The sequence below is a fragment of the Gracilinanus agilis genome, chromosome 1, assembly GCF_016433145.1.
Source record: "Gracilinanus agilis isolate LMUSP501 chromosome 1, AgileGrace, whole genome shotgun sequence".
In the NCBI taxonomy this organism is placed as follows: Eukaryota; Metazoa; Chordata; class Mammalia; order Didelphimorphia; family Didelphidae; genus Gracilinanus; species Gracilinanus agilis.
The window spans coordinates 741,549,355-741,573,551 of record NC_058130.1 but is presented as its reverse complement, the minus strand read 5'-3'; the positions used below and the strand labels follow the sequence as shown (position 1 = coordinate 741,573,551).

At 38.7% G+C, this 24,197-nt stretch overlaps 1 protein-coding gene across 1 annotated transcript in view; it reads left to right on the top strand.

Moving 5' to 3' along the window:
• Nucleotides 1-24,197, top strand: part of LOC123244541 (E1A-binding protein p400-like) — a 105,182-nt gene that overhangs the window by 32,304 nt on the left and 48,681 nt on the right. The window contains exons 8-24 of the mRNA XM_044673054.1: nt 876-1,016; nt 1,106-1,184; nt 1,370-1,425; nt 3,366-3,420; nt 5,553-5,642; nt 6,906-7,013; nt 10,299-10,486; nt 10,867-11,044; nt 11,426-11,562; nt 12,020-12,189; nt 13,991-14,165; nt 15,210-15,346; nt 15,786-15,972; nt 16,801-16,967; nt 19,041-19,183; nt 20,255-20,419; nt 21,811-21,978. Of these exons, the coding sequence (XP_044528989.1) occupies nt 876-1,016; nt 1,106-1,184; nt 1,370-1,425; nt 3,366-3,420; nt 5,553-5,642; nt 6,906-7,013; nt 10,299-10,486; nt 10,867-11,044; nt 11,426-11,562; nt 12,020-12,189; nt 13,991-14,165; nt 15,210-15,346; nt 15,786-15,972; nt 16,801-16,967; nt 19,041-19,183; nt 20,255-20,419; nt 21,811-21,978 (2,344 nt within the window). The remainder of the gene's footprint in view (nt 1-875; nt 1,017-1,105; nt 1,185-1,369; nt 1,426-3,365; nt 3,421-5,552; nt 5,643-6,905; nt 7,014-10,298; nt 10,487-10,866; nt 11,045-11,425; nt 11,563-12,019; nt 12,190-13,990; nt 14,166-15,209; nt 15,347-15,785; nt 15,973-16,800; nt 16,968-19,040; nt 19,184-20,254; nt 20,420-21,810; nt 21,979-24,197) is intronic.

Below are 24,197 nucleotides of genomic sequence, written 5' to 3'. Positions count from 1 at the left end.
CGGAAAGAGACAAAACATGGGCTTTGATGGGAAGAAAAATGCCTTAACAATTAGATCTATTCCAAAGGATTGCCATCTAGAGAAGTGATGGATTATTTCTCTCTCCTTAGAGACCTTCTGGCATAAGCTGGCTAATCAGCTGGTTGTGTGTGTTGCAGATAGGACTTTTGTTGAGGTGTGGCTTTGATTAGGTGACCGCTTTGGTCCTGAGATTCTCTTATTTCCTGAATCCTTTTGGGAATAGTCATCCCTTTATTTACTCACTCTATAAATTTATTCTTTTCATTTTTTTGGGTAAGTGGTTCAATTTTTCCTCTTAATTTAATTTTCCCATGCAAATTTGATTAGATGTATTGATCACTTTGCCCCTTCTCAGTTCCTAAATGGATTTCTTCCACTTGGATACAGTTTAACACAGCTAATATTTCCTGTTAACATTTCCCTTATGGCCCAAATGCAATTTAAGTAAGATCTTTGGTGGATTAAGGCCGTCAGATGACTTCATTCTCATTGCTTTAAAATTAGATTCCAAAAAAATCAAGGTCCAAAAATCTTTGAATAAAAAGATAAATGATTGTTATGATTTCTATTTATTTAACATAGGCCTTTTAAAAAAATTAAGATGGTTTACTTTTTCCCATAATATTAATGAATTATCCAGTAGAATATTTACTTTCTTTAAGTATTTTGTGTACTTTTTTTAAGTGTCAAGGGAGGATTAAAAATAATTATTGAAGATGGAGATTTTAGTTGAACTGATGCTTTAGAATTCTACTTTGTAGAGTACACAGACTTGGTTAGTAAATAGAAGCTTTAATATTAGCATGGATTGTGTTCTTGGTTAGTTTTATTCATAATATGATGATTTTTATTAGATGGTCAGAACTGTGGCTCGTTACCATGAAGAAAAGAAACTTAATGAAATGAAAAACAAAAAGGAGGAACAGAACAAGTTAAGACGTATTGCTGCATCAATTGCCAGGGAAATAGAGTACTTCTGGTCTAATATTGAACAGGTAAGCCCTTCCTTTTTCTTAGTTTAATATATTCTATTTGATTTCAAAACCTATACTTTTGCTTCAATTCATGTTTTTTCTTCTTTTAGGTAGTAGAAATTAAACTGCACATTGAATTTCAAGAGAAACAAAAGCAAGCATTGAATATTAAGAAATATTCAAGACATGGTAACTATTTAATTGAAATGCTGAATAATCTAATTAAAGTTAATGTATTTCACAGAACCATAGGCCCTTCACTTTAAAAGTAGTACTTTTATTAGTAAATTTTCTGTGGAATATACATTATTTTCTTCTGTTTTTATGATTGAATAAAATAAAAATCCTTAAGCTTTATAAATCCTAATTTGCAGGTAAGGACCTAAAGTCACTAGAAGCCAACATTAAGATAGAAAATGAAAGCAGTATGGTAAGTGGTTTGTTTTTATTATTTTCATTTTTGAGTTAGAAGAGATCTAGGAGGTTAGCTAGTTCAGACTATTCCTCCATACTTGAAGGGGAGGTGGTCATTCAATCTCTACTTGAATACACTTAGGAATGGAGAGTCTAGTACCTCACAGGGAAGCCCTTATCATTGTCAGACAATGATAACTATTAGAAGAATTTCCTCATATTGAAATAAAATCTGCTTCTCTGTAACTTCTGCCCATGAGCTCTATCTCATCCCACTAGAGCAATTCCAAATAAATGAAATCAGAATAAATAAACTCTAGATTGTATTAAGTAACACTAAAATATTTAATATCAAAAATCTTTTTAATATGCATAAATATAAAAAATAATTGGATGGCCCACACCTAGCACTAGTTCTTAGACATAATAGGAACTTAATAGATGCTTTTTGGTTTTAATTAAGTAAAAATAAAGAGTGGGAAATGAAAAATAATCTTGTTCTTTGTGCTTTAAAATAATTTTTGTCAATTCATTGAGATAAGTGAGCACACAAACATAGGCAATAAATTTGTATTATTCTACAAAAAAGATTTCATACCTCTATATTATGTGTGTGTGTGTGTGTGTGTGTGTGTGTGTGTATTTTTTAAACTTTATTTTCTGTCCTGGTAACAACTCTAGGACAAAAGGGCAAGGGCTAGGCATTTGGGGTTAAATGACTTACTCAGGGTCACATAGTCAGGAAGAGTCCAAGGCCAGATTTAAATCAAAGTTCTCCCAAATCCAGGCCTGACACTCTATCCATGGTGTACTCTAATTGCCCCTTTAGTTATATAATTCTTTCTCTCTTTTAAAAAAAATATTTACCTTCTGTTCTAGAATCAGTACTGTGTATTGATTCCAGGGCAGAACAGTGGTAAGGGCTGGGGAATGGGGTCGCATACCTAGGGATTTATCGGAGGCCAGATTTGAACACAGGACTCCTGTCTCCAGGCTTGGCTCTTTATCTACTGAGCCACTTAGCTGCCCTCATCTACATATTTCTTAAAACTTTCAAGTCTACAAGTATTTTTTAAGTGGTTATTATGTGCTAGGCATTGAGTGTAGTATTGAAGATAAAAAGAAATGCAAAAACACAGTTCTTATTTTTATCAGGAGTTCTGTTTTGGACATGTTGCATTTGAGATGCCCAGAGAACAGTCAATTCAAGATGCCCCAAAAGGTAGCTGATGCAGAACTAAAGCTTAGGTGATACCCTAAGTCCAGAAATAAAGATCTGTGAATCATCATCTGTACTCATCTGTACTGAGGTGATAATTGAAGCCATGGAAGCTGATGAGGTCACCAGGTGAGATAGTATAGAGCAGGGGTCGGCAACCTTTTGGCCGTGAGAGCCATAAACGCCACATTTTTTTAAAATGTAACTTCGTGAGAGCCGTGCAGTGCTCACAGTGCCGCTCCTGTAACAGCGCCTGAAAAAAAATTGACTTTATGGCTCCTGCAGAAAGAGCCACATCTGGCCCTCAAAAAAGCCAGATATGGCTCGAGAGCCATACGTTGCCAACCCCTGGTATAGAGGGAGAAAAGAAGAGGACCTAAGACAGAACCTTGGGGGACACCCAGTGTCTTTCCTTTAGTCATTTGATCCCTAATATTTCCTAGGATTCATTCTCTGAGGTTTAGAAGTTTGACACAGTTGAGAAAGTTTTCACTATTTAAAAAATAAACATTATTAAAGAATTGGTAGCAGTATAGGAATGTGTTTTAATGTTAAGATTCAATCTATATGAATTCAATGGATTGTTATAGAAAATTTGTTTTTTTCTAAGCTGCAAATAAAAATCTTGACTTGAGGAAATGTTTAAAAAAAGAATTTGGTAATGTCTACTCAGTACTTTATGGAGTGACAATATTTGATTTGATTTTCCTTTTTTTTTTTTTTTTTTTTAATTGTAGACTTTACCATCAGGAAAGAAGAGAAAGGCAAGCACATCTTTGACTGATGAAGAAGGTTTGTCTTTTCAGTGGCTAGGTTTCTAGATGTTCATGTCTTTCTTTCCATTCATTCAACTATAAAATATTCTATTTCCTTTTTCTTTTTGGAGTAAGGTAGAAAAATGGTTGTCAAGGATCAACTTTGGTATTTGTTTTTTGTTAATTGATAATTTGACATATACGGTCTCCTGCCAACTTTTTTTTTATTAGTAAAAGTATTGGCAGGGGAAAAACGTTTTTGTTGTCAGTGCCACCATGATGGCTCTTCACAATATAAGAAGAACTGAACATTTTTATTATCCTTTATGTCTTTCAAATCGTTTTTCAGTAATTATTTTTCAGGTATTCCAACGTCACACTAGTATGTTTGTGAAAGAAATATAAGACACCTTTCAGAGTTTAAAATTTAATTGAGATAAAACCAATCCGTATGAAGTAAATAGAGAACAGTAACATCCTAGACTGTGGAACTGATTGTAATTACAACAGAAGTTTAAAGAACAGATTGATCGGGATCTTTGAGAGACTGTTCTTTGGAGGAAGTGGAGTTTGACCTGGATTAGTCAGATTGGAAAGGCTGGGAAAGAGGTGGGGAAGGCAGGCAAGAAGTAAGAGAAACTGGCTGAGGATTATCTACTTATTTTATTTTATTTTTGAGCTCTTACCTTGGGTCTTATAAATGATACTGAGTATTGATACCAAGGCAGAAGAGCAGTAAGAGCTAGGCATTTGGGGTTGCCCAGGATCACATAGCCAGGAAGTATCTGAGGCTACATTTGAACCCATCTCCTCCTGACTCCAAGAGCAGAACTGTATCCACTGTACCATCAAGCTGCCCCTTTACCTATATATTTCTTTCTTTTTTTTTTTTAAACTTCACCTTCTGTCCTAGAATCAATGCTAAGTATTGGTTCCAAGGCAGAAGAGTGGCAAGGGCTAGGCAATTGGGGTTAAGTGACTTGCTCAAGGTCACACAGGTAGGAAGTATCTGAAGTCAGCTTTGAACCCAGGCCCTCTTGACTCCATGCCTGGTACTGTATCCATTGTGCTATGTAGCTGTCTCTTCCTCCCCCCACCCCAATCTACTTATAATGGTTACCTACTGTGTACAATTTAAAATGAAATTCTGGAGTAATATCCAAGGTCCTTCACAATTTGACCATAATTGACCCATTTTATATTTCTCATTGCTTCCTAACATTCATGCTAGTTGGGCTGGTTTCTTCATATACCAGGGTAATCTACGCCAGCTTAACTAGAGTAACCTGATGAAAACTACTTGAAGACTAGCTGGGCCTCAATGTTAGGTGATATTGGACATTTGGAAGACTTGAGGTAGTGATACTGACCAAGAGCTGGTGATAGAAAGTGAGGGCCTTGGTAGGCATGGAAATAGAGAAGCGGGGAGCTGGTCTGGGAGACAAAAGGAAGGATTAGAACGTTGGTAACAGACGGGCAGAAAAGTTTTTGACTTTGACTGACACTTTGTTTTATTTTTGTTTTCTCTAGAAGTATAATGATAAGGTATTGGAAGTTACTAGAATAAGATGCAAATCAAGGACCAGAAGTTACTTGCAATTTAGTTTTAAAATCTTGTTTTCGTAAGGAACATATCTTACTTTTCAAAACTGAATGAATTTGAATGAACATTTGTCTTGGGAGTTCAGGCATAAAAGAGCAGATTTTTGCAGTATTTTGCAGTTCAGCAGAGAAGTCAGGAACCATTTTTTCCAAATGGTTTTGTTTTTTAGGCTTTCTATCTCATGACTCTCTTCATATGTAAAATGGCAACTTGAAGACAGACCTCCTAAAATATCTGTTTCCATTTTCACATGAGCTTAGTTATTTATTCTAAGGAGAGATCTGCTTTCCCCAGTATTTATTCCCTCCTGTGCTTCTGAGTGAAATCATTGTTTAGACATGGTTTTTGAGTGTGAACTTTCCCAGTTTCATCTTTCTCCTTTGAGATACATTGGTTATGCCAGAGCTAGGGTTTTTGAGCCGCTCCCCCACCCCAACTCCAACCAAGCCCCTTTCTTAAAGTATCATGAAAAAAAAATCTCTTACCAATGTCAAAATGAGTTCATAGGATCATGTGATGTTAGGACAGTGGTTTAATTATGCCCAATGGTTTCTTTTTGTGTTCAGTGGAAGATGAAGAGGAGACAATAGAAGAACAAGAATCAAAAGAAGCCAATATAAACCACCAAGCAGAGCTGTGCCGCTTGGTTCGGGAAGGTGAGTGGGCAGTGTCAGTGATCATTTCATTTCCTTTTTTAATTTCTCCAGTGACTTTTTTCCTCATGTTCATTTGAACCAGAATGGCCTAAAAAGACCTACAGAAACCCATCTTATGACATCAATAGTTTATTGAATAATAGAAATAACCTCTTGAAAATGGAAGTGTGACATCATTATGAGGTTAGGAAAAAAGTTCATATGCAAGTGCGTGATGGTGTTTTTACAGTGCCACTCTTCTTGAAGCAAATATTTAAGGAGTCATTCAGTAAGTCCTCTTTTACTTCTTCCCCTGCAGTCAGGAATGAATGGCTAAAATCATTTGGTTTCATTTTTAGTGCTTTTCCCACCCCAAAGTCATAAACTATCTGTGTAAAAACAAATTGAGCAAATTTTCATGTACCATATAGCATTAGCACAATTCTGAGAAAAGTCCTTCCATATTGCAAATTGGGTCTGGTGATGTCTTAGATATGTGTTTTCTGAGGACCAGCCTAGACAAGTTTGGAGAGGCTCTTCAATCCTGACCCTGACTGACCAAGGGAGGTTTTTGGCCACCATAACTCCAGAAGACCCTCCTTTAGGCTTCCTATATTAGGAGAGACAGTACATACCTGTATTGGTGATATCATGGATCCTTGAAGCATTTGAAATTAGAGTGATTAGGAGAACTAATCTAGTAATTGTCATAAAGACAAATTAATTGATGACATGTGAGTAAACTAGGTAATAAATCTTTCTAAAAACCTCTCAATAAAGTTTTAAATTTTCTATTCTCGCTTAATCAGTATTTATAAGGTGCCCAAATTTTCCACAACACCATTAGAAAGGAATTGGAAACATGAGATTTTTTTTTTAGAGGAGAAAGGCAATTTTTTTTAAAATCCTTACCTTCTATCTTAGAATTCATACTAAGTATTAGTTCCAATTCAGAAGAGCAGAAAGGGCTAGTCAATGAATGGGGGATTAAGTGACTTGCCCAGGGTCACACATCTAGGAAGTATCTGAGGCTAGATTTGGAACCAGGATCTCTTGTCTCTGGGCCTGGCTCTTAATCCATTGAGCCAGGTAGCTGCTCCTGAAAGTGCTTCTTCTAAATTGAATTTATTTTTTTTTATGCCATGAAAGTGCCTAGAAATATGTCTTTGTGAACTCTTTATCATTTATTCATTTAATTTAACACATCTATTAAAAACTTGTATTTATCACTGTGCTAGGCATTGTGAGTGAAAGAGTCCTGATTTTTCTCTTAATGTTCTTCAGCTGAATTGCCTTTGGATGACTTAGTCAAGTTATATGAAGGTGCTTTTGTGGGAAGCTTCAAATGGCCACAGTCTATGTGTGAAAGTGAAGAAACAACCAGTGAAGAAGGTAATTTCTGTTGAATTATTTAATTAAATTATATATTAATTTTTTTTCTGTCTTAGAAAGCTGAAATAATCATTTGTATCCAGGGCTAATAAAATAGATTACTTATGTTTCTTCCAGGAGTATAAAAATTATTTTATAGATAGCCATTTTTTAAAATCAAGTTTTATTTTTTCGATTACATGTAGAAACAATTTTTGACAATTGTTTTTTGACTTTTTTGTTATTCAAATGATCTACCTTTCCCTTTCCCTCCTTGAGGCAGTAAATAGTCTGTTGTAGATATAACTACTTGTTTTAAGAATTTAGTTCAATTCAAATCTAATAAACCTTTTCAATCCAATTCAACAACTTTTAGTTTTAAAACTCTTACCTTCTGGGGGAGCTGGGTAGCTCAGTGGATTGAGAGTCAGGCCTAGAGACGGGAGGTCCTAGGCTCAAATCCGGCCTCAGACACTTCCCAGCTGTGTGACCCTGGGCAAGTCACTTGACCCCCATTGCCCACCCTTACCACTCTTCCACCAAGGAGCCAATACACCTAAATTAAGGGTTTTAAAAACTCTTACCTTCTGTCTCAGTATCAATTCTAAGACAAAAGAAGGCTAAGGGTTGGACAGTTGGAATTAAGTGACTTGCCCAGAGTCATACATTTGGGATGTGTTTGAGGCCAGTTTTGAACCCAGGTCCTCCCAACTCCAGACCTGTCTCTCTATCCACTGACACACCTAGTTGTTCCCCATAAGTATTTATTAAGTGCCAGACAATGGGGCATAGGGGCAAAAATTAAACCTTCTGGAGATAACATTTGATTGGCAGAAAGCAATATACTGTACCTAGAGAAGGCAAATCAAGAAGTTTTAGCTTCTTTAAGGGGTCAGCCCAAGCCCAAGGGCTTGCTCCTAAACAAGGCTTTATTAATATTATTATTAATCTCTTCTTCCTCCTCCTCCTCAGATTACTTTGTATTTACTTTGCATATAATTTATATTTATTTATGAGCACACAATGTTTCTCCCCAATAGAATATATGCTACCTAATGGCAGGCGCTATTTCATTTCATGATGCCTGGTCCATAGTAAAGCTTAATAAATGTTCATTTTAGGGATAAATGAAAATATATACAAAGTAATTTTGCAATGGGGAGAATACGAATAAATGGGGAAATCAGGAAGAGTTTCTTATAGAAGAGGGCATGTGAGCAGGGTCTGGAAGGGAGCTTGGGATTCTAAAGGTGGAGTTCAGGAGAGAGAGCATCCCTGGCCTGCATGTGCAAAGAGACAAGAAATGAGATAGAGACTACTGTGTTGGGCATTTGCAAACAGCCTCATTTGGCTGTAAGGTAAAGTACGTGGAGGGGAAGTAGTATAAAATCTGCCCAGAAAGAGAGCTTGGAGCCAGATCGTGTTTGCTTTGGAATGTATGTAAATTTTAAATTATTTTTTGCATTTATATTACCTTTCTTTCCCAATATTTCTCTTCCCCCAATTCCACTCAGAGAGCCATCCTTTATAACAGAGAATAAAATGGGGAAATGCAAACAACTCAGCAAAAATCACCATCATATGCCAGCAGTGTATGCAGTCTGTCCCATCCATGGCCCCTTGTCTCTGCAGTGAAGGGAACCATTTTCATAACTCTTATGGTCCAAACTTGATCATTATATTTTATAGTGTATTAAATTTCTTTTTGTTATTTTGGAGTCAAATTATGAGGGTTGTTGTTTAGTCTTTTAATTGTGTCCGACTCTTCATGACCCCATTTAGGGTTTTCTTGGCAAAGATACTGGAGTGGTTGCCATTTCCTTCTCCAGCTCATTTGACTAATGAGGAAACTGAGACAAACTGAGTGAAATGACTTGTCCAGGGTTACATAGCCAGGAAGTATTTGGGGTCAGATTTGAACTCAGATCTTCCTGGCTCTCTGCGCAGGGCTCTGTCTACTGCACCACCTAGCTACCTTATTATGAAGGGCTTTACATGTAAAAGAATATGCTATCCTGAATGAAGGTTCCATTCAAATATGAGTGTTTCAGACTAGAATTATCCAGAGATTCCCTTTGGTTTATATCCATCCCTTTTGTCAATCTATCCTGTTCAGCATCGCAGCAAAGGTGGACTCCTTTTTTTCCTCCTCCCTGGGAGATAATCATAGTAAGATGGAAAGAGCCTAGAATTGGTCGTGGATCTGCCTCCCTGTTCTGTTACTGCTCATTCATCACCTGGGTGAGCCTTAGGGGTGTCAACTGACCTCTCTGGGCCTCAGTTTTCTCCTCTACAGAATGAAGGGATTGGATCAGGCAGTATCTGGGCCTTTCTGGCTCTCAGGCCTGTCCCTTCAGTTTTCTGCTTGTTCTGTAGCAGTTTTGTTTGTAAGTATGGACTCTGGAGATTCTCTAGGGAAGCCATTTGCCTCGATTCCAATTTGGAGACAATAAAACAGGCATTGTCTTAAGCATTTAATGTGAGCACTTGTACTAGGCACTGAGGGGGGAGTCAAAGGGTGGTCCCTACCTCAAGGGCCAGGTACAGTACAAGGGGAAAGTCACAATCTAATAGGAGGTTGATTAGGCTTTAAATACTGTTGAAACTAGGCTTAGTGAAAATGTTTAAATTATAGTTTCTAAAATTATATGATTGAAGAATGAGAACTTAATAGGATGTTATGTGTTATCTAATAACTTTCTGTCCTGGCTACAAAGGATGGTGTCTTCTTGTAGTGATGAGTGCATGGGTGGCCAGATGGCACCATAGTGCACAGAGAACTGGGCCTGGAGTCAGGAAAACTGGAGTTCAAATCTGACCACAGAGACATATAGTAGCTATAACCCGGAGCAAGTCACTTAACCTCTGTTTCCCTCAATTTCCTTAGCTGTAAAATAGAGATAATAGTACTTGCCACCCAGGGTTGTTGTGAAGATGAAATGAGAAAGCAAATGTGCTATATAAAAAATGCTATTATTATTATTATTATTATTACTATGTATGTATAAACTAATTCTTTAGCTCTTGGTGTATCCTGGAGGAATCTGATGCTCGAAAAAGCAGGGGAGTGGCATCCTGACTTTGGATCTTGACTGTCAGTTCAAGGATCCCAGACCTCTACCTTCCCAAACTCATTGCAGAGCCCACAGAAATATTTTATTGAAATTTAAATGGTTTAAATTTAAACTTTAACAATCAAATTTAATGCTTAAGTTTCACATAAGTCCACTTATTGTGGAAGTCATTAAATGATTATCGCCCTTATTAAACATTGACATAGTTAAACATATTTTATGTCTTCTCTAGACCTGGAAGAGACCACCAATGCCAGGGAAAAGAAGGAAGTCGTTATCATAGATTCGCTCCTCAGTGTTGGGCAATACCGAGGTGTGGAGAGAACCAGTCTTGGCAAGAGGCATGCAAGAGATATTACAGAGGTGGTGGCAGCAGCAGAAACTCTGTTGCCCAAGGGCAGCGCCCGCATCACAACTGCGGTACATCTTTTTTTGTTTTTTGGCAGCCCGTGGGTGTTAGGGCAGGGATCCAGGGACAGGTCAGCTCCACAGCTGGATGCAGGGATAGGCTTAATTCTAACTGGTACTGCTATGGATAAGACACTTTAATTGGTGTTTAAATCCTCCCTGGAAAACTTAGGGCATCACTGGGTACCTCTGAAAAGGTATCATTTTGCTTTGTCATTTCATTGATTTTTTCCAGAGAAATTACTTGTGTTATTTTTCAAGTCTCTGAGCCAAAAGAGGATCTGCTGAGCTAAATTGAGAAGCATCTGGTTTTTTTTCTTGATCAAAAGAGAAAAAAGATACTGCCCATTAGAGGTTACAGGATTTTTGATTTTTTCTTTTTTCTTAAACAGGTGAAGTTTGCTACTCCATGTTTGTTATATGGGGTTCTCAGAGAGTACCAGAAGATTGGGCTTGACTGGTTAGCCAAACTCTACAGGAAGAATCTCAATGGCATATTGGCAGATGATGCTGGGCTTGGCAAGACTGTGCAGGTTATTGCCTTTTTTGCCCATTTAGCTTGTAATGAAGGTAAGAAAATTGGCTGAAATTTATGTGTTTGAAATACTGTTTGTATCTTAATTTCTATGATGAAATTTTGTTGTAAGTGCTCATTATATCTATTTTTGGGATGAAAAGGAAAAAATGAAAAATAAAGCTAAAAAAAACCAAACTACATTGCTTCTAGTTGCTGCTGTATGTTTAAAAATAAGTTCCAGCATTATAAATATACATATTTTTAAAATTTTGGTGGGTGGAAATACAGATTACTGAAAGAAAAACATTAATTCTCTTTGACCTGCTACATTGATATCCCCTGGGGTTGACTAGATCAGAATTTTCATTTTACCTCAATTTTTTATGAAAGTTCTTACCTTTAGGTTCCACTCTCTGTCTCCATCTTTGCTCTAGGTAACTGGGGCCCCCACCTCATTGTGGTGAGGAGTTGTCATATATTGAAGTGGGAACTGGAACTGAAACGTTGGTGCCCCGGTTTGAAGATTCTTCTTTATTTTGGTGGCCAAAGAGAGCTTAGAGCAAAGAGACAGGTATTGTGTTCTGGGAGCATTTGTTCTTTATTATCATACCTGCTTTTGTTGTCTTCCTCTTTGTCATCCAAGAACCATTCGTTTTCCATACCCATAACTTATATAGGAGAGAACCAAAGAGATACGTTAGATGTTGCTAGAAACAGGGGGTACCTTTTTCAGCATGGAATGGATTATAAGAGGAGGTCAGGCCATCTCTTTTTGAGGCCCTGTAAGAGCTGGAGAAATCTGTCAATCTTTGATAATTTTAGTTAATGTCCTTTGGAAAGATTTCTAACAAAAGTCCAAGAATGAGTAGTACATCCCTCATAGACACTGGCTGTAACTTTTTTGGGGGTAGCATTTGCCTCCTTTGAAATATACTTTATTCTGGGCTTGTCATGTTATTTTAGTATTAATCCTACAGTCCTGGAATATCTGCTTTATAACTGATTCCTTTTTTTTTTTTTTTTGGAAGGAATGGTCTGAACCCAACAGCTTCAATGTGTGCATCACCTCCTACAAGCACTTCTTTAAAGGGCATCAGGCCTTTGCCAAAGTGAGGTGGAAGTACCTGGTGGTCGATGAGATGCAACAGATCAGGAACATGACAGAAAAACACTGGGAGGCGCTTTTCAGTCTCCGGAGGTTGGTCTGACACATGGAGTATTTGTTTTCATGAAAATAACTGAATTCCCCATCTCCTCACTTGTTAAAACCCTTAACCTTTATAATAAGTGTTGATTCTAAGACAGAAAGAAAAGCAGTGGGGGGCTAAATGACTTGGCCACGGTCACACAGCTAGGATTTTCCTCCCTCCTTCTTATTTAAAAATGAAACACAGAAAGACAAGTGTAGGAAGAATTATAATGAAACATCACTGTTAGATATGTTAGGAGAATCCACCCTACTACATGGGGGCCATTTGCAGTGTGTGCATATAGTTCAAATTTCCTTTTATGCATTTTTTAAGAGCTCAATTAAAAAAATTTAATCATATAGTGGATACAAAGATTGTTCCATATGCTTAAAAAAATAAAACATTATCTTCTGTCCTAGTATCAATTCCAAGACAGAAGAATTGTCTAAGGCAGACAGTTGAGGTTAAGTGAATTATCCTGGGTCATATAGCTTAGGAAATGTCTGAGGTGAGATCCAATATCCTTTTTTTTTTTTTTTCTAAACCCTTACCTTCCATCTTGGAGTCAATACTGTGTACTGGCTCCAAGGCAGAAGAGTGGTATGGGCTAGGTAATGGGGGTCAAGTGACTTGCCCAGGGTCACACAGCTAGGAAATGTCTGAGGCCAGATTTGAACCTAGGACCTCCCGTCTCTAGGCCTGACTCTCAATCCACTGAGCTACCCAGCTGCCCCTTGAACTCTTTTTAAAAATCATGTATAGGTCAAATTCTTGTTATACATTATAGCAAATATCCAAATTCTTTGATTGTATTGAAATTTGGCCACAGCAAATATTGCTTGAATAAGCAAGTTGTTGGCTAAAAGTTTAGAAAAATTTTGTATTAAATAAAATGTCATTGTAATAGTATCTGTTGTCACAAGATTTGACTTTTATCATAAAGAATTTTATAACTTAATTGGGCAGATGGATTTGAGAAAATGTTTGAGAGATGAAGGAGACTGTATCATATATTGAGAGGTTATAGATGATACAGATATGAAGATGAATGAGTTCAAAGGTATAATTTAGATGAATGATTGGTTAGGTTAAATCAGTGGTTCCCAAACTTTTTTGGCCTTCCGCCCCCTTTCCAGAAAAAATATTACTTGGCGCCCTGGAAATTAATTTTTGAAAAATTTTAATAGCAATTAATAGGAAAGATAAATAAATGCACCTGTGGCCATCACCACTCTCCTGGATTGCTGCAGCACCCACTTTGGGAATCACTGGGTTAAATCAAAAGGAAATTGTTTAAAGTCATCTGAAAGGCTGGAAATAGGCCTATAGTACTCTTTATACAGAGATCTCAGATTTAATCATCTTTAGATGCATTGGGGCTAACAGGCTGAACTTATTGTTTGAGAAATGAAAAAATATTGATGTTAGGGGAACTTGGATATCAAGTAGACAAGTTTTGCATATTCTGCATTTGTGGTGAAAGTTTGATTTTGAATATTTAATGACTTCTTGCTTCCGTACACTAGGTACTTTTCCTATAGTATAAACTCTCTCCCATGAATAAGTAGCTGAATGAGCTTAGGCTGACATTTCAGAGATTTGTTTTCCTTAGAGTAATTGAACAGATAAGGCATGTGGCCAGAGAGTTTACTCAGAAGATAAAGAACTTTGTTCAATGCAGATAGAACACTTATCATTAGCTCTTTATAAAACATCTGATCTCCTTAATCCAATATTTGTCAGGATAGTAAGGACTTCTGAAGGACAAGAATAAGCACTAATGAATTATTTTATTCTTCTTTTTTACAGTCAACATCGTTTGCTCCTGATTGACACTCCTTTACACAACACCTTGATGGAATTGTGGACCATGGTACACTTTCTGATTCCTGGAATTTCAAGACCATATTTGGATTTTCCAGTGAAAGCTACTAATGAAGAGAATCAAGATTATTGTCATAAACTTGTCATAAGGTTGCACAGAGTATGTAAGATTTCTCCCCCCATTAACAGTATTTATTATTGTGAACTATAAACTACTAAAAATAATCTGTATGACCATATTCTACCAGTGAAGGCATATCTGGATTTCCATAGATTCTCTAGTGGGACTCTTAAGTTTTGTTTCACTGCTGAATTTTAAAGATGAGTGGCAGAGAAAATAAGGAAAGAATTTATAATCATTTCTGTTTCTTGCTAATGTGTAACTATCATTATTCTAAGGTTTGCAAAGTGTGGGCCACCTTGGTAAAGTAGACAGTGAAAACACAATATAAGACGTGAAGATACTTATATAGAAGGAAAAAACCTGGAATAGTATGCATGTGAAAAACAGAATTCTATTAAGATGAGAATCTCTACTTTATTCTCTTCAGGGATGAGTCAGTAGAAGTGTTAAGATTTAAAGTAGCCTTGAAAGAAAGCAAGTGGCTTAATGAATATTAAGGTTTAGGAAGCAGCATAAGAGAAGGCTCAGAATCAGGAATGAGAGAGGATGAAGAAAGGCATCAGGAGAGGGGAGCTGGAGAGCTCAGTGGATGGAGAGCCAGGCCTAGAGACGGGAGGTCCTAGGTTCAAATCTTGCCTCAGACACTTCCTAACTTCCTAACCAATACACACTATTGATTCTAAGGCAGAAGGTAAGCTTTAAAAAAAAAGGCATCAAGAGAAGGTTTGCTTGGCTGGTGTCAGTTGACTAGAGGGAGTTAGAAGGAAATGAGAGGTTATACTGAGCCAGAACACCGAGGAAGGTGTCCAGGCCAAGAATGAGATGACAATTAGTAAAAGGAGACAATAATATTATATTCAGTTTTACAGGCTGTATGTTTAAAGTCATTCACTATAGATGAGCCAGATATATGGAATGATTTTGCCTAAATATTCAGGTTTGTTATATAATTTATTTAGTCAGATTGATAATATTGTCTATTTACATAGATCTAGTTTTCTTTCACACATTATGATGGATAGTATAGGCATAATGGTATTAATAAGGATTTCTCTGAAGAGACGTGTATTTTTTTCCTAGATGATACAGCCATTCATTTTACGAAGATCGAAAAGGGATGTCGAAAAACAGCTCAGTAAGAAATATGAACATGTGTTAAAATGCCGCCTCTCCAATCGCCAGAAGGCTTTATATGACGATGTGATCCTCCAGCCTGGGTGAGACCAGAGGCTCTATTACTTTACACTTTGGCTTTTTATTCCCAAACATCCCACAGAGGGCCTGGCCCAAAGGAGGCCCTCGGCAGTCAGTAAAGATTGACACCTGGGTGGGTGGATGGATGGGATGCAGGTCTGACGCTCAGTGTGAAGAGAGCCCACAATGATGTGTGTCCATCATCACCGAGTCCCATTGATTAGAGTCATTGGTGGGTGGTCCTGCCCATGCTGCCCTCTGTGCCCACCCAGCCAGCCTGCATTCTAAATGTTCTAACAGAGAGATTTAAGACAGATGCATGCCTGAAGGTGGTAGAAACAAACTCCATAAGAAAGATAATATAATAAAATAATAACTTGTTTTAAGATAAATTCTACGTGTCCATTCTGCTCAGCTAGCAGGATGAAGGCTGATGGGGTCCTTCTCTTTCCATGTTCACAGAACCCAGGAAGCCCTTAAGAGTGGACAGTTTGTCAGCGTCCTGCACGTCCTGATGAAGCTGCAGCGGATCTGTAACCACCCTGACCTCATTGATCCCAGGCTCTCCGGTGCCTCGTATGTGCTGGAAGCTCTTGAGTTCAGGACCGCCACCGCCATTGTACAGGCGCTGGAGCGCGGGCCCTGGAAGGTGAGCAGCCTTGCCATTGTCTCCACTGAGAGGGGCTGCTGCTTCCCTTCCATGGAGCTTGGCCTTCTCTGGTGAGGGTGTTAGTACCAGCCTAGAAAAGTCACAGTGCCCTCTTCATTAGAGACATGCCATAAGCTCCTCTGGTGCAAAGATATCCTCCTGCCTATCGTCAAGGCCACTGGGGTTAAGCTGTGTAGCTCAGAGCAGCTGCCCTCATTTTTGTGGGTTTTCAGGCCATCTTCTCTGTTCTCTTCTTTGACTAAATTCTTGACTGATGAATTATGATCCCTGATGATGTGTGTGTCAGTTGAATACTAGACTTATCATCCAAGTACTCTGAAACAGGTGATATGTAAGGAGTGCTCTGAGGTTTTCAGCCTGGTTTTATACACTCCCATTGTAAGGCAGGTAGTAGAGCTGCTGTACCCATTTTCTAGATGTTAAAATGGAGGGTCTGGGAATTAAAGTGACTTGCCCTTCATGGTGACATTGCTGGTAAAAGGCAGAAGTGGATTCAGACCCAAGGTTCTCTTGACTCCACTACCTTCTCAGCTATCTAATTCTGTAGAATGGGTTGGATAGAAATGTTCTTGGACTGAGTCAGCTCCCTGAATGTTCTCTTTCACTCTCTAGAGGTGGTTGGATGTCCTATTTCCTCTTTTGAGTGTAGCAGCCAGGGATCTCCAGAAGAAAGGGCCACCAGCCATGGCTGCCTGGAGGGAACACTAAGTTGGGTTGGACTTGGAGGCTTTTGTATGACAACTGGACAAAGTGTCATTGTTTGACATTTTGAAAACAATATCTTTGCTTTTTTTTTTTTTAAACTAGGATACCGACATGTCAATATTTGATCTGATTGGAGTAGAAAACAAAATGACACATTATGAAGCCCAGGTGCTGCCCAGACAAAAGATCACCAGGAAGCTGATGGAGGAAATCTACACCTCACCTCTGCCTCAGTCGAGACCCAGACCTGTCAAAATCAAGCCCAACAGGTAGGCCTGGGGGTGGGGGTGGGGGGAACATGCTTACAGCCAACTGGATGTGGCCTCTCAGGGTTTAAATGGGAGAGAAGAATGCATTTCTGGTGTACAGCCTCAGTGGCATGGCCAGTTGTAGGCCAGGGAGTGAGAGTAAGAGTTTCCCCTCTGACTTCTACTTGAGTCACTCTGGACGAGTCTCACATTGTCTCTCATTGAAGTGCCAATGGCTGATGGGAAGGTCCTATCCCAATGAAATAATAGATCCTATCCAATCAAAGGGATGACTGGTCAGTCATGTTCTTCCTTCTTTGATCTGAGGGATCTGGGCCCTTCATCAGTTGGATCCGAGACTTGAATGAGGACAGAGTAGGGTTAAGGTTTTCATTAAAGCCTGCTGCATGGTCTTGGATCACAGTTTGGGATAAATAAAATTTCCAAAGATAGATCTCTCTAATAGGGTCAATTACAAATGTCTGTATCATCACATCGTGGGCCAAGATGTATTTACTCAGATGACAGTGAGAGTTGCCAAGACACTTCTTGTCTTCCTCTGCTAGACCAGACTTTGCAGAGACTCCTTGTACCATCGATTAGGCAGAAGGAAGGTCCCTTTGCTTTGGGTCCTTTCCCTGGATCATCTTGAACTCTTTATCCTTTAGGTTTCTGATCTTCTCGCTTATCTTTTCCACTCATAGTAGTCATAATGGCTTTCTGATGGCTCTTCTTTCTGAGCCATCCCTAAGTGATAGTTAATGGAGCCAAAAAGGTATTGCTAGAGCCCCATTGTGACAGCATTTAGTGCCGCTTTTCTATTCATTTTGACAATGTACTAAAAGGGAATGAATGACAAGGCAAGCTAGCGAGCTAGTGAAGGTGTGGGCTGGCTGCTCTAAGACCCAGAGATCTTACATCTGGCACAATATGGGGCTCTGCTGCTGTGGCAGCTAGCAGCTGTGCTGCTCTGACCTTTCCCTTCCCTTCCCTTCCCTTCCCTTCCCTTCCCTTCCCTTCTCTAAAGACATTACTTGTCTTTCTTGGGAGATATTCAGATGACCTTTTCTGTGTGACATGATCTGACCTCAGTGGTTAAGAATAATGGGCCCACACCCTGGAAGAGCCCTTGCTTCTTTGGTTCCCGGTGTGATATCCTTGCAGGGTAACTCACATCACTGATTTACCCCATATTTGAGTGTTGTTATATTTATCTCAGTGTTTCAAACTTGCCATTTATGGCTTTTTCTTACAAAACACTACCTTCCAGCTAGACCATGTAAAAAAATGGAATTTGAAATCTAGGAAGGGCAATTGTGGTAATGATAATTTATTTAGTATCCTTGTTATATTATTGATTGTGTGTAGTAGGTGGCAGAATGGTGGTGTTATTTTTAGACTAGACATGTATCTAACAGTTGATTATCTTTACTTGTACATAACAGGCAACGATAAAACCTATGCCAGTTGAAATGTGGGCTCCTCATCCCCATCCGACCTAGGAATCTGTGGAGGCATAAATACGTACACTGTCTGTGCTTATTACCAGTGTTCCTCTAGCATATTAAGACATCCCTGTTTGTTAACATTTCATCAGTAAAGACATCTTTTTTCCATTCTCCCCCACTAAAAGGAAAACAAAAATGTGCTGAGTTGTTGCTAAACTCTAAGTGAAAATTACATGCAAGAGATAGAAAATGGGGTATTTCTCTCATATTCCATAGATGGTATTGGGCTTGACCTGGATGAGATACAATGTAAAATAATCCTTTTCATCCTTAATATGGAGAATCATACTTTAAACAAAGACTGCCAAGTGTCTGTTCTCATCCATATTGGAATGTATATATTAAAAACCCTTACCTTCTGTTTTAGTCTTAATACTGTGTATTGGTTCCAAGGCAAAAGAGCAGTAAGCACTAGGCAATAAAGGTTAAATGACTTGCCCAGAATCAAAGCTAGGAAGTGTCTGAAGCTAAATCTGAACCCAGGACCTTCTATCTCTAGGCTTGTCTCTAAATCACTAAGCTACCTGGATGTGGAATATTTTTAATGCTCTGTAATTGACTGCTTTCTGCTAATTCTGATTTTCAGGTTGTTCCAGCCTGTGCAGTATGGACAGAAACCAGAGGGTAAAACTGTTGTTTTCCCAAGCCCTCAAATACAGCGTACTCTAACCACAGCAATGGCCACCCAGCAGGGGCAAGTACGAGGAAGGTCTCCTATAGTAGATCAAGGTAAGAAGGGGAATTGTTATTTTAGATGATATTAAAATGTGAGTATTATGATAGTGAGAAGTCTTAAACTATCCTGCCTGGCTCATATAATACATAGCTCATTAATAGTCTGTTAGTTTATTGTCAAATTATGCTTCAGGAGTTTTAAGAAAAGTAATATTAGACTGGGAAATGACTGGTTTTTATTTCCCCCCTGATAGTGACTACTGCAATGCCACTTCTGAATTCCTAGGATTTTGATTTATATAACTGATTTTTAGAACATAATTAGATTGTGCTTTTGAAAAAAGGAATTAGTTCCAAAACAGATATTTTGTAAGAATGTATCTTAATATTATCTTGAAAGATTAAAAAAAAATTCAAGTTGTTTAAGGTAGTCATTGAATCCTCTAACAGCTTTGCACAAACAAATTTTATTGTTACAGCAGCCATAGCACAGTTTCAGACATCTCAGGCTCTTACCAGTGCTCTAAGACACCAGCTAGGCCAGTCCCAACCCAGGACCCCTTGTACACCATCCAACAGAGCATGCTTTCCCCAGAGGCTGGTACTGAACCAGGTGTGGTTGCCTAGTAAGTAGCCTTCCCTCTCCAGGTTTCTCGCACTGATTTCTTACAATGAGGTTAAGCTACTAAACACCCTACTATGTGATTGGCTATTGTTACCCACTCTTTGGATTAGCTCTGCTCACTTTGTTGCTTTTTGTTAGAAAGAATCACAGTTTGGATAAGAAACATTAAGATTTCAGGCAAAATACCTTAGTGATGTCAACTTGATTCCTACTTCTGGATGTCTCTTCAGCTGGCAGGATTTCCTTGAGATCAAATATTTTAGCCTTTTTCTGATTGTTTTATGTTAAATACTTATGAGATGATAAAGCAGTTACTTTTGTTGAAGTTTTCTGATTTCTCTTGTATCTAAAACTGACAAAGTAATTCCTACTGCGCATGTTTGACCATTTGGACATCCTCACCATAATCATGCAGGGCTGGGGCTCCTGTGCTCTTTGCTGATCCACCTGACAACCATTCAAGCCAAGGATGTCACTGAGGTCTGTTTTCTTCTTTTCAGGTGGGGAGCTGGTCAAAGTTGTTCAGCGGCCTCCTCTAGTAGGACCCCAAGGCAGGACAGCTCCACTAGAGACTCCTGTGACTCTGCAGTTTCAAGGGAATAAGTTCACCCTGTCACCTAGTCAGCTCCGTCAGCTCACTGCCGGCCAGCCTTTGCAGCTGCAAGGTGCTATCACCTTTGAGGGACTGACCTAACTATAGCCAGAGAGGAGAGCTGTGGGTCTGGGAGTGGACTATGACTCTCCTAATGAGCCCATTGAGGGCTGTCCTTCACAGGATATCATCCATTCCTTGTTTGGGGACATTCTCTTCAGAGTTTGTTGTCTCTTAGAAAGCCTCGAATGCAAACATGATGTTTTGGGCAGTGTTTAGCTTGAAGATAAATAATTGCCTTTCACTGATCATCATGAGTAATGCTTGCTAACTCTTCCCTATATGTATGTGATGTAGGAGGGGAAAAATTTGTTGGGGTAGTAGTGCTGGGGTTCATGAGAAGGTTCTCTGAAGTGGAAAGGGCCTTAGAGATAATGTAGGCTAGCACCATGAAGTTAAGGAAAAAGAGGCTCAGGGATGTGAACTGGTGCTGGTCAGGAATAGAGCCTGCCTCTCAGCTCCTATCTTTAGACTCCAGACCCAGTGATATTCCCCCAACATCTTCTTCCTTGCTCTTCCATTATGATGAATGGCCCTGATCATAGCTGTGTCTCTATCCAGATTCTGAAGATTTTTTGAGAGTTTTTTTTTGTTCTTCTGTGAAAACAAGTGGGATCTCCTTTAATAATAACAATAATAACTAGCATTTATATATATTGCATTAAAGTTTGCAAAACACTTTACCTATTGTTACTCATGGCCCTTAATAAATGCTGACAGATGGAGACTTTCACCTGCCCACCCCCCCCCCCCCTGCCATTCTCCATTAGAACTCTTACTACTGAGCCCTTTGAATTGGCTCACTTTCCCCTACAAACTCTCTGTTTTGTGTTACCCGGCATCAAAGATAAACAAGGCAGCTTAAAAGCCTTGTATTTTGGCTATTTCTTCCCAGTGCTCTGTTGTTATTAAAGTTGGATGTAATCTTTGGTGACGGAGAGAGGCATGATCAACTTGATTTGTTCATTTGAAAAGTAGGTTAAGTAGTAATAGCCTTTCTAAAACACAAATTGTTTGCATTTTAAACTTTTTTCTAATTCTGATTTTTTAGTGTTATCAAATGATTGGTGAAATTGTCAAAAAAAAAAAGATATATAGAAACAGAATTGGCCCATATATGTTGAGGAGAAAATAACAGAACAGAATGAGGCGAATTATGTTAAATATGAAGACATGTCTTCCCTCCATTTTCCTACCATTCCTTCATTGTATTTGGTGTATAATTGATAAAATGAATTGGTATAAAAAACTTGATAGCACCAAGATGCCCGATGTCATGCCTGTGTTCATTTTAGGCCAGGCATTCTTCAAAAGGTTATTTTTTTAATTGTTAAAGTAATTTGGCAAGAGTATTACACTTGGATAGTTTTTTATTATGACTCTCCATTAATTGCTTTATTGCAGGAAATGTTCTTCAAATTGTTTCTGCTCCAGGACAACAGTTTTTGCGTCCTCAAGCATCTCTTGTTATGCAGACCATAGCACAGGCAGGGGCAGGGCAAAATGCTCTCAGTACACCAGGAAGTCAGCATCAAGCCAGCCTGCTGGGTTCTGCATCCGTCACTCACCAAGGCGAGTCACTTTTTTTACTCTGCATGGCCTACTTTAGTCTGAGCTTTATTTCCACACTCCCAGGTGAAGTAAATCAGCATTTTAGTGGGTGACAATTTTGTGCAATTAAACTTTCCCATGGTTCAGCCCATAAAGTTGTTCTAGGCTTCAAAATGACACTATTAGCTTATTAATAGTTATAACATACTTATGAGAACATTAGAAGGCAGGTTCCATCTCATGAAGCATTGAGAAGGGATGGGATAGCCATCTGTTAATTCATTCAAAAACATTACTAAAGATTATTTAGTGCTAAGATTTGCTATGTGCAAGTCAATGAATTAGACCCTTCAGGGAATACAAAGAAGAATAAAACATGGGTCTAACCTTAAGGTGCTTATAATTATCCCAAGAGATTCTGTGAAATTATCCACAAGTCAGTGGTGTGATGTCAACAATTGATCCCAGATCTACTGATTCCCATTTTCTTATCAACCATGTCATCTCAGTGAAGTTGCAGCACTGTAATTATACATAGAGGTACATGTAAGGGCTTACACCTTACAGTTTTCAGAAAACAACTTCACAAGTAGAAGGTGAGATAGGAAGAGACCTAGGACAAACTAGGTCATCAGTGAGACATGACAGTCAGAAAAGTCAGAGAGCATAAGGGTAATAATAATCCCTTAGTTCAGGGATGGGCAGACTTTTTAAAGAAGGGGCCAAAGGAAAGGAAATGTTCATCTGTTAGTCTGTTTCTAAGGCAACTCTTTCCAAATTTCACTGTACTGTATCCTACTCATTGTATTCATCAGATTAGGAATAACGTCCCACAGCCGGATAGAACATTTCAGGGGGCCCCATCTGGCTTGTGCCATAGTTTGCCCATCACTGCCTTAGTTGGTGATGATCCTAACCCTAATTTTGATAATCCTACAGGTATTGATAGATTGGAATATCCAGAGAAAGGTGACCAGAATCCTCTGCTTGCCATTCATAGTCCTTCATAACTTTGCCCCCTTTTACATTTTCAGTTTTCTTAAATATTACTCCCCAACCCATTTTCTTTGATCCAGGGACACTGACCTCCTGACCCTTACCTTATTCCATCTCTTGATTCTGGGCATTTCCTCTGGCTTTTCTCCATGCTTCAAATATCCTCTCTCCTCATCCCTGCCTACTGACCTCTTTGGTTTCCTTTAATTTCCAACTAAAATTCCATCTTTTACAGGAAGCCTTTCCCAACCCCTCTTAATTCTAGTACTTTCCCTCTTTTGACTGTTTTCTATTTATCCTGCATAGAGCTTGTCTGCATGTTGTTTCCCCAGTTAGATTGGGAACTCCTTGAGGCCAGGACTGTCTTTTGCTTCATTTTGCATTCCCAGCAATTAACAAAGTCCCTGGCACATAGTAGGCACTTAATAAATGTTTATTGATTGATTGGCTGGTATTCAGAAGAGTCTCTGTAGGCCATGCTGTGGAAGGATCAGTTAAAAGAACAGCATATGTTTTGTCTGGAGAAGAGAAGACTTAAGGAATATAATAGTAGCTTTGGGTGTTTGAGAGGCACTTATATTTCTCTGGAGATTTCTTCTACCTTGGCTCTGTTAGCAGTGGACAGAAGTTGTAGAGAGGTGGATTTAGGGAAAGCTTGACAAGTAGTGCTTATCCAAAGTGGAATGGACAGTCATAGGAGACAGTGGTTTCTCCATGTCAAGAGGAATCTAAACAGGGGATAGGTGGCCATTTGTCATAGCTACTGTAGAGGTCATTCTTTGTTATCTTGTGGGGATGGGCTACTTGACTTTTGATATCCCTTCCGACTCTGAGATTCTGAGGTTCTATGAATCCTGACTATTAGGTAAGAATTTGTGCGATGCAATTTTCTGAGTTGATCTTGCTTTATAAAGGTATTCCCTGATCTTTAAAAAGCACCATCTTATTTGAGTCCATCAACTCATTAATGAGTCACAACATCCTTGAGAGAGTATTAGGGGTCTGAGAGCATCAACTGAAGCATTGACAAGTTAGGCCCCTTTATTCATTCTTCAAACATTCCTAAACATTACTCTATGCTGCTGAGAACATAAAATAAATTAGAACAGGATCTGTGCTCTCAAAGAACTTACAATGATGTAATTACAACTCGGGGACCTGTCAGTGACTTCCATCCACTCCAAGAGGGCTCCTGATTCCTGCTTTGCCAGTCATGTTATCTTAGTCAGAGTACTCTAATCATG